General features: G+C 37.5%; 1 protein-coding gene across 8 annotated transcripts in view; it reads right to left on the bottom strand.

Annotated features, from left to right (window-relative positions):
- Nucleotides 1–109: 109 nt before the first annotated feature.
- The window catches only part of LOC100743011, a 92,813-nt gene continuing 81,553 nt past the window's right edge, over nt 110–11,369 (bottom strand). For 4 of the 8 annotated variants that reach the window (XM_003487790.4, XM_024366148.2, XM_012383204.3 and 1 more), the window contains exons 2-3: nt 1,276–1,606; nt 110–758 (exon numbers count right to left, since the gene is read on the bottom strand). In XM_003487790.4, coding sequence (XP_003487838.1) covers nt 167–758; nt 1,276–1,606 — 923 coding nt within the window. In that variant the 3' untranslated portion in view covers nt 110–166. Of the gene's footprint in view, nt 759–1,275; nt 1,607–2,038; nt 2,217–3,984; nt 4,206–4,967; nt 5,098–6,717; nt 7,023–11,369 lie in introns of those variants that run through there. The other 4 variants (XM_012383205.3, XM_033319655.1, XM_024366149.2 and 1 more) reach the window with 4 other exon arrangements.

Below are 11,369 nucleotides of genomic sequence, written 5' to 3'. Positions count from 1 at the left end.
AAATGTTCCCCCCCCCCCCCAGATCTCAGGTTCATCCTCGCCGTGGTTCCTCGTATGTGCCGCGAAGCCGTCTACCCGCATCATCGTCGTTATCGTGTTCGTGGTCATCTTTTTCTGTCGAGCCAGACACGACGAGAGGAGGGTGCTCGAGGCACGAGGCACCCTTCTAGGTTTCCAGTCCAGGTACTAAACTGTGGAAGGTCTGGATATCGTGGAACGCTCTGCCACAACTCTGATTGTTGTTCCTCTCGAATTTCGCCAAGTCAAAATGTTCGTCCAGCGACTGTAACTCGACTAAACGTTCTTCTAGACTCTTGGCAGAATCTGCGAACCTTGCAAAATCGCAGATCCTGTCAGGGTCGACCACGTCCGAAGCCTCCATTATGCTGCCTACATCGGTAGATCTAGCAACACTGGTTAGTTGACTGCTAGTGTCATCTAGTTCGGTAGGGAACATGACGGAGTTACAGCAACTACTCGCGGACGTGCTGGTGCTAGTGGTGGTGGTTGTGTTTGCGGTGCTACTGCTGATGATCGTTGTTGTCGACCGAACATCTACGGAGCCTAGACGGTCCTCAGAGTACACCAGATGGTGATGATGCGGAGATTCGGGTTCCTGGACTTCGTCTATATGAGATAATAATCGCGGAGTAGGTGGCAGAATGTAAAAGTCGCTGAACACATCGTCCTGAAGGTCAAGATCATCGTGCCTCTGTCGCTTGGGGCTGATTCCATCGTTCCGCGTGTCATCGCTTAATCTGAAAAAAACGAAAATGATATGGGTTGTTTCGGAAATTATTAAGAGACGGCAGCGAGAGTAGACATCGTGCCCGAAGGTATTGCGCAACCGACACGCGAGCTGTCGCTACTTGCGCAATCTATATTATGTAAAACAAATCTCTAACAACAGCGAGCAAGATCTGCCACTCTTCTTCCTCTAGAACGGGAAAGTTCAACTACGAATTAGTTATTCTGAGCATCCTCTGACCTCTTTCGAAGCTATTTCCAAGAAAACGCAACCGTTCACATAGGTTATGTACAAAATACAAAAAATATATCTATAATTAATTATAATCGAACGTTCAGCTAAAACTTCGTTTTCGGACGTACTATATTTGTGACATTTTTTGCAACATATGATATCTTCTGTCAAGTAGAATCCAAAAATGCTAATTTTAAGTGAAGTTTTATGCATATTGCGCTGCTATAGTTTTATAACTGATATCAGCAAGGATCCTTGATATTTGAAAACTTTGATTAAATAGTTTCTCTTACCTCTTCCTGGAGGACGTTTCGTCGTCTGTTACTCCGACGATAAGGTTGCTGGAGACGTTATTCTCTTTCGTGGAATCATTTAGATACGTGACCACCGGAAGGCCGTAATTCCTTGTCTTTTCGTCTCGGTTTTCACGTTGCAATCGCCTGACGGCGTTATTTATGAGAACCGATCTGCACAGGCTAGCCTCTGGGTCCTCGATCCTCCTTAGCTTACCGGCTGAAATTTTAAGCAAGCGACGACGTTCCTCCCTCGCACGGTACTTGGCCGAAATCATCGTTGGTCTGCTCCTACGAATCACAAGGTCTTCCTCCAATCTCATCTTAGCGTCTAAAAAATAAGGAACAAAAAATTGTTCATTTTCGAAATTACAGCTCATATTTTAACCCTGCTTCTTAGCAGGGTTAAAAGTCTATCATATCAGTCTATCTGATCCAAATATGTATTTCTAATTTTATTATCATTTCTGTATTCTATTGCTTTCTGTGAATAAAGTAGTTCGAGAGAAAGAAGATATTAGGAAACATACGAACGAGAAAACAAGAAGAACAATAAAGTTAATAAAAAAATCTACCGATAAAATACAATATATTTCATTTCGAAGAAACAGGTATGCAAATGAAAAAATAAAATAGTAACAAGTTTATATATTTGAAATACTGATATTTTCTGGTATTGTATTGTTATCAGTCCATTGTCTTTAAATCTAGAAATCTGAACATGTAATAGACAAGAGAAAAAATGTAGACATAACGGTATTACCGAGAGGCGGTAAAAACGGCGACCATAGAGGGCAGTCTAGCGGTACGTAAGTATTTACGTGTTTACGTAGTGCGCGCTCTATATCAATAATTGACCAAATTTTCTCATTTTTTTCGCTATACAACGACCTGCATCTACTGAGTATGCACTTCTGTTGAGCCATAATAAAATAAACACGAGAAGCAATTTCATTAATATGTGTTTTGTGATTAATTCCATAATATATGGCGAGTTTAATAATAACTATAAACAATAAAAATATTAAAAAGTTAAAAATCAGTTTTATTTCTATATCAAACATATAACGATATACTTTCTGGGAATTTAGTTGCTTATATAAATTATAACCAGTGTTTTATGTGGTTTGACTAATTAGCAAGAATGATATCCTTGTAACTCTATCGCATGAAATTAGAGCACTCTCGACAGAAAGAAACAGAGATAGCAATTGGTTAGTGATATCGATGGTCAACACTGTTCGTTATGAATAATTCGCTTGCAAATTTCTCGTCGATGACGTTCTAACACACTTCACTCCGGTTGCACGGTTGCCATGAAAATGGGACGTAATAAGTAGCTGCAACTTGAGCAAATAAGCGTTCGTGATCGATGTTGCACTTTTCGTAATTCATTTCGCAAAACGAGAACAAATTCCTCGCTTCGTAACGTACGGATCTGCCCGACCAACTGATGATACACAGTTGCATTTATACACATTTCGTTTACTGCCTAATAAACCAATAAAACGTACTCTGTTGATAAAAAGTTGTTAAATTAATTATTTAAGTTTAAGTGGAGATTGTATACGAATTGATACGGTGTCAATGATCCTATAAGCATGATCCGAGCATGCGTGAACGATTAAGAGATGCGTAATATACTATTTATAGGGCATATACTTTTTATATGTATCAGAGCAACGGGATTCTCCACTGTAATAAGTTTCACAGAAAAGAATATCTTAAAAAAGCTTCTAACACTTCAATAAGGTCATGGAAAATTTTCATTTGCAACAGGCACTTGCAATATTTGAATATTCGACTTTTTAAACGTACCGCGCTTTCCTTTCGAAAGAGGAAGTAACTTCTAAGTTGATTGAAACTTTCGTTGCATGCTATACGCATGACAGAGCTCTTAAATTTTGCAAAGTGACTTTGACTTTAGTTTTCTTTCTCCAATAATTGTACAGTTCCATATGACAGACGTGTAGGTTAGGTTATACAAAGTTGACTATAGGAATTACACAGAATCAAATCGTTCGTTACAGTAATGGATCAAAGAAACTGCGTAGAAAGCAAATAACTAAATCCGTGGTCTACGAAAGGCATAGTTAACCTCCATCGATATATTCGCGTGATTAATTGGCAGTTATACATTCTTCCTACAAAGTGAGTCACATTCGCGTTTCCCAACCTAATAATCAACATTTAGTAGGAAGATGAATCTCTATTTCGATGATTTCCGCGAATAACCGCCTGAGTCACACGTAAACGGAAATAATTCCGAAAATAAATTGTTCAATTAGCCGACAGATGGCACCTCCAATACCTTTACAAGCCAACAAGATGGCGGTCATGTACATTAAACAAGTTGAAAAAATATATAGTTCGCGCTGACACTTGTTAAATAACTTTATCTCGTTATGAAACGCTAATTAATGGAAAATCTTATTATGATATGATTGATTGATTGTAGTGCCTCAAAAAATTGAATACTGATTTTGAAAATGCGTCGTCCTAACAAATAGACTCTTTGACAAGTGTCAATAGTGTCTAGTACGGTTACGCGAATTAGATGCGGAACTGTCATCAAAAGGTTATTTAATTAAGTCGGGACGGAAAATAAAGAAGACTGATGCTACACGAAGAGACGATTTTACGCTCGAAATGCACCTAAGCTAACTTTCTCCGCAGGGAAAAAACCACCATGGATACACGTTACCTAACCTGTAAAGTCTGCTATGGAGTCGCTGACTCGTGCGCGTCGTCCTCTCCCTTCTCCCACCGGTAAGTTTACTTGCACGTATACATATATACATACATACATACATATATATAACGCCCCCCGTTTTCTCGTACATTGTACCTTCTCTCTCTGCTCCTTCGTCATTTTTATACGGTACAGTTATTTGAAACAACATAACTGTCAATACGATCGACATTATTTATGCGAGCGAGCAAATTCAAGTGGAAAAAGGAAGTTCATTGATCATGTGCGGATTATTAAATTAAATTAATATTGAATCTGTTAAAATATAATATGAATCCGATTTAGACGAAAATTAAAACCGTCGAATTTTTATATTTGAATCTTACTCTCAATATAGCAACAAAAAAGAGTTTATGTTTCAAGAAGATTTAATATAAAATTGAAACGGAAAATCATGCATACCAATAAGACTTTCTTCATACTTTGTCTAAAATGAAGATATTTAGAAAAATTTAATTAGATTAAAAATCAGAAATGGCCGGAGAAACGTAAAAAGATTAACGAAGTAAAAGGAAAAATGTAAATGCTGCAAATTTTTACGCAAGTTCATATTTCTGGGAATGTAATTAAAAGAATAGAAGTTCGATAGAAAATTGTTTTATCTACCAAATATTATAAAGAGCATTTATAATATTTTTGTCCGCAGTCTATCTATAATTCTAACCTATATCGTTTGGATTTTAATTATCATGGATTTCGACCGGAATAAGTCTAGATCGATCATAATCGATCGAACAATAATTTCTATGCCCCAATTTCACTGGATACCATCCAATCCTTACGAGAATTATTTTAAAAACTGCGTCACTTCGATGCCGTTACATCTAATCTTACATCACAGTAACATAGCGTTTGGCAATTAAACGAAGCTTTGACCTCGGTCGGAATTAGATCCATTTAAACGCGTCATTCTAAAAAGTTTCTATAAGTGTTGAAATACTTTCGTGAGCCACTGTATGAAGCGTGAATAAGGAAAGGGGCATCGAGGAGCTCCATATTGAACCGTTCAAAGTAGAAAGCGGTCGGTGCACGGGGACGGCCGGGTCAGACACCATTGCTGTCCGCGACTGTTCCCTGCAGGGGCCTTGAAAGGAATGCGCAACTAAAAAGAAATCACCGAGGCACTTTTGCATGCTTATAAATAAATGCGGACGCTGAACCTAAGTATGTACACTACCGTACATAAGTATTTGAATACTTACAAATCATTGCAAATATATAAAATATGTTTTAAATAAAATTATTTAATCTAATTTTTGCCTCTGATTTTATCTCAAGCATATCACCATATACAACGTTAGTAGATATGTATCGATAAACACAATAGTTGATACTAATTAATATAAATAGATAGGTAATAATTGAACGTAAATCAAAATTACTTTTACGGGAACACCTAAATTAAGTACTTTAAGTACATATGTCTACTCAATGTTGAAATCTAAGGATGATTGGAATGTGTTTCCAACCATATTCTAAAAGTTTATATAAATTTGTTGTAGTTTCAGCTATTTAATCAAGATAAATATGAAATTTCCTTTAATATATGAAATACTTCCTTTCGGCTTCAATTTAGCAGGACATTTGATCCCAGTTGTAAGAATGTAATAGTAGAAAAATATTCTTCTATCATAACGTAAAAAATATAACAACAAACATCGATGTTTTAATTGGATTGTATCAAGTATCCAAACACGCATATGCAGAGTGGTGTACATTTCTGGTAGGAAAGCAAAAGAGTATAAGTAAAATTTTTGTCAATCGAATAAGTACACTAATATGTTCTACATTGCTATCTTTTGCTTGTTTTAGTAGTACAAGTAAATTTTCCATGTTTCCTGCTCTTTCACTTGAAATTCTGATAATATATCAAAAACCTAATACCTGATCGCACTTTATTATAACGAATAATTATCATACTAATTTATACTGATATTAAATATTATAATTATTATATTAATAATTCTGATTTATACTCTTGTGCCCGCTAATCAGAGATATATCAGTGATAGTTTCTGTCATTTCACCCGTGATACTTATCACTCGCTCCGGCTCGTTTGCGCGTATTGTTCATATTATCACCGCTCACTTTATTTTTTTCACAATGGATCGCCGCAGTTCGCGTCTCTGTTCTCTCCGCCGAGACAAAAAATTACGAAATATCGTCCTCGGTACTTTTCCACTTCCTTCGAGATAACGTGATGCAATGTTTGATGAATTGCAGAGATAATAATTAGTCAATAACCGTCTTTAATGAATAATCTAAAAATTTTGGTCACTCTGTTTTATCGACAGAGAATATGTCTTATCGGGCCCATTTTTCGCGTTTATAGAGAGCGCGTGATGCATTCATTAAACGTTGATAAATATATTTATAATCGAAATAGAACTTCATTACAGATTACGCTTTGCTTTTAACATTTTGATGCACAAAGTTTCACTTTATTGCTATATAACTGGAAATATTACATTCGTTACGAATATCTATAACAAGATTTACAAGGAAGTATGTATGTAACTAGTAATTCGACGTAACAGAATCTGATTCAATAGATTTTGTTGAATCACCATATCGCCACATTTAACTCGTTTAGTGATAGCAAACGACTAACTAAAACGACTGTAGAATGATAAAAAAGAAAGCGATACACCATTTAACAATGTTATAAGTCGACGATGTTGAAACTCACTTTCGAGCTATGCAAAACTGTAACGTCGGCCATGCACTCACTACACTTTCCACATTCCTTCGAATGACACGGCCAAAGAAAATGGAAAGAAATCCAATAGATTAACGACGTGATTGGTAACAATATGTTTTTAAAACATTTGGTAAGTTTACACGACAAGTTACGATTATCACTAAGAAAATTTGTTTTATGTAAAAATCTACGTGATGTAAAGTTGCGAAATCAATCGAACAAAATCCGCAGTTCACATCAGACTTGGTCGGTGTCTGGGACTGAACTGTGCGTCACGCGTAATCGCGGCATACGTACGACGACAGACCGACGACAACAAAAGTGTTTATCGGGCGTCGCGTGACGTCACGATTGGCCGTGTGTACTACGCGCGGCTCGCGCATGCGCGCATCAACGAACACAGCTTACACACATCTACATACAACGCTTCGTTTGTTCTTGCAGTCGAAGCGTGCACATTTAGCGACGAGAAAGATGCTATCACTTTCTCTTTTTGCGCAAAGGAATCGTATGGAATACATATTTACAAAAGACAAACAAATCGATGATTCCACGAACAAATTCGTTTAACATTTACTTTTTCTTATGCTCTAATATCCGTGTATTTAAAACTCTGTCCTCACTGAAGCAACAACGAGGACCATTTTGACGCCTCTTGTTGCTGCATATCCAACAAACAGCAGGTTATAAAAATACTTTGTCCACATTGCAGCAACATAATCTGAGGAACAGTTAGGTTTTGTTTCCGCCTCAAGGCTATTTGTTGCCAGCAGCAAGAATGCATTGAAGGAACATTTGCTGCTATTGTTACGCGTTTTCTATTTTCCGTTGATCTTTACCGTCCCAGACGGAAACCGACAGCAACCGGCCATATTTGTTACTGACGACAGAAATACCCAGAAACTTGAAAAACATTCGATAACAAGTTGCGACTTTTTTGAGAAACGTGAAACAGTAACAAAAAAGTTTTATCGTTGTTGTATCAGTGGAGACAGGACTTAAGGTTATGAAATTACGGACGTTGAATTTCAGGCGTTTAAACGGTTATTCGTTCGATGTAATTTTGCATATTTACCGACAGAGGGTTATTAGCAACGTTGTTCCGGAATACTAGTCGTTTTGTTTTTGTTCGAACACATCGGCAAGCACTTAACTGAAGATACCCTGTACGATAGTGAACAGGTAGCGGTGCGAGTGCATACATAAACACGTATGCGCGCGAATCACGAGTAAAAGATTCCTGGCGGAGCTCGTTAATTGCGCCAACGCAAGTACTTTTACTCGGCTCGAATAATGAAACAAGCGAGTTTCTTTTTTCGAGGCATCCACACCGTGGTGCACGTCACCCGTCAGCGCCCCTTTGAATTTCATTCGAATTAATGCGTTTCTTTTAAATCGGACCTTGTGCTTTATCTCACCGCGTGCGCGTATCTTTGATAATACCACGAAAAAAGGAAGATAACCACCACTCGGCAGCCATAGATTTTACATTCGACATTCTCATCACTTAATAATGCATCATAAAAATATTGAATGGTGAAATTTAATATGACTGTGACAGTGGTCATCGGTGGTCTACGTTTTACTAAATTTTCTTAGAATGAGCAAAATAAAATAAATTATATGGGCTACAAAACGAGTTAAGTAACATTGTCAGAAAAAAATGCACAATTGCAACAGAATATTTTATACTGTATAATATCTTTGAAAGAATTAAATTGATAAAATTAAAAAATATATAAAATTTGCATGATAGACAATGTGATAATTATTCGAACAGGTTGAAATATTGTCCGATTGGATCTAAACAGTGTTTCAGGAAAATAAAGATTATTTTAGTTTTGTGTAAACGTAGTTAGCGATTCCGAGAGGAGTTGAACATCAAGGAAGTAGATGTCACGATACTCTTTGTGAAGAAAGATATGTTCTCGAGATAACGTTGCTCGAGAAACAAAGATTCTTTAAGATTCAAGCTGATAGAGCCACGACTCGTAGAAGGCTCGTTTCCATGAAGGACGCGGTACCGTTTCCTCAAGCCCGTTAGACCTTTTTCAACCATTTCTCTCCACTCTTTTCCTGTAGTTACTGTCTTTCCTTTTTTCTTTTTTTTTCTTAAGCAAAAAACATCTTTTACGCGACAAAATCATGCAAAACGTAATTTTTGTGGTTAACAAATTCATGTAAAAATATCATCGTTAAGGTTATGTCGATTTTTCGTAATTTAACAAATTTCTTCGAAAGTTCTACGGATTTAAATTATACAAAAAGATGGCGTTGAAATTGCACCAGCCAATCGTTAAATAGGCCGTGACCATTCGGACGACTTTCTCTCGTAGCCACAATGAGCGAAGACATCGGAGAAAAAAAACTGCTCGTATTTAGAATAGTCCCTGTTAGTAACCGTAAACGAAAGTGTTGCGACCTATCGTAACGATGCCCCGACTAGAGCGACATCACCGAGAAACCTAACACAAAATCGAGATTTCTGAAAAACAGTAATGTCGCTTAAGATAACCTCAAAATAGTCCATTTATTCGTTTAGGATTCTATGCTACTCAACCATGATCGATTAGTTTCGATCGTTTCGAATTTATTCGAACATATATTTACAATTGAACCGGAGACGTTTTAATATATCGACAGCGCAACGACGATTTTCATATTTATGGGGAGTTCATAAAGGTAAACGGAAGTAGGGAACGTGATTTCATATTTAATGCGATTGGATCAACTGGTTATAAAGGATTATTTTAAGTAGACTAGTATAAATTCATGTAATTCCTATAAATTGTAAAAGAAAGTCTAACAGCGACCAATTAGGTTGCTAGTTTGCTAGAGGAGGACCCACTTTCTCGTGAACTAGATATACATACCAAGGACTCGGCGATGACACGAATTCAAAAAATGCGCATATTGATGCTTTTCGATGATTACGAAACTAAATTAAGGTAACGGACGCAGAAAATAAAATATGGGGAGCTTGAAACGTATTATTACAATTATTACATGTTGTAGAATATATGAGATAGAGCAAGCTAGTCTTACGTAAAATCAAATCGACCCAGTGACGTGTTTGTTAAGTTTAAGAGCCATGAGCGCCGATTAAACGACCTTGGTTTCTTCCAAGTCTTCGTTGTGTATCGTCGTTCACGAATGTCGCTTAAAACAAATATTTCTATATTTCTCTTCTTTTTTCTTTTTTTTTTGTGGTAGAGAAATATGCACACACTTTTGTTAATCGTTCGCATGAGTGAAATAAAGCGATATAAAAATCTCGATAATTCATTTGCAAGTAAATTGTTTCCATATTTACGCTGTTTTTCTGTTTTTCGTGTATTTTTTTCACGCACAGTTTCATCGGAACAGCCACAATAAAAACCGCATTCACTTTCGATATTACAAGAACACGTTCCGCCATATTATCCCAATAGTATTTAAAAAATAAAACGAGAAAAAAGAGAACGACGCAACAGGTTGAAAAATTCAACGGATGGAAAAAAGCTCCGACGCGAAATTTTGGCGAATTTTCTATCCGACGTGCACGAACACGCAAGCATCTGGAAACGAATCGGTAACACGGAAGCGAGGAATGCACGAAAAGAATGTCACCCTTCACTTTCTCCGAATCACTGATTTCACACAACACACCCTAGATTCGGCGAATACGAGAGCGAGGACAAATCGACAGGCAAAATACGCTGTCTGGAGCTCCCTCTAATCGATCACCTCCCTTTCGTTATTACTTCAACAAGTCATACATAGATATCGCATTATCAATGACAGACCGATCGCCATGGAGATTTGCGTCACTGTTTTAAATTTAACTCTTTGCGGCCGGCATATTTTTTTGGTGGCATTATCAATTAGTTAAAGCAATAAATATTTATAATTCGCAGGCAAATTTTAAATGCCACCATTGTAGTGACATCTGATCGCAAAAAGGCTGATTTTTATATCGTCGTTATTTACTGTTGTTAAAATGACGGCAGAATTAGCGCCGTTTATATATTGTTATGTTATGTATGAATAAAACCTCGCGTAATAGAAAATGCTTCATTTATATCGAGGGGAAAAATAATTGCACAACAGTTTTCTGAAACTATTATGTAATGTACAAAAGAGTATTATGATGGCTATTCCACGCGCTTATTGCGACATCACGCGGAATGTCGTTTCTGCGAGCGATTCGTCCCTATACTAATCTTGACCCTATCTACTTGTCTATGTACACTGTGTACACTACATATATATCGATGCTACGCAGATACGCTAACCCTTTAACCTAACATCTTTAGGTCCGATCAAACTATCAAACCGATCCTCCGAACGGTCTTCGCATTTCTTGCCCGTCGAAGCCGGCCTGTGCCGTAACTTTGCGAATCTCGCTTGGAACGCGGTGAAGCACGTCGAGTTGTACGCGGCGCAATATTCAGGCGGCCTCGAATTTCACGTAGTAGGGAACATTAACGACCGTAAGCTTACTTTGTTGCCCGCAGCCTGCCGCGCGCCATAAAGCCACATCAATACACGGCAATCACGCTAAGAGCAGATGTTATCCCCACCACCACCACCCTACCACTTTTCTAGACTCGAGCCAGAGATCGGTCGGTAAAGTGGTGGGGACGGATCGGCTCGTGTCG

The sequence above is a fragment of the Bombus impatiens genome, unplaced genomic scaffold (genome assembly GCF_000188095.3).
Source record: "Bombus impatiens unplaced genomic scaffold, BIMP_2.2 scf_0203, whole genome shotgun sequence".
Classification (NCBI taxonomy): Eukaryota; Metazoa; Arthropoda; class Insecta; order Hymenoptera; family Apidae; genus Bombus; species Bombus impatiens.
This window is presented reverse-complemented; position numbering and strand designations above follow the sequence as displayed.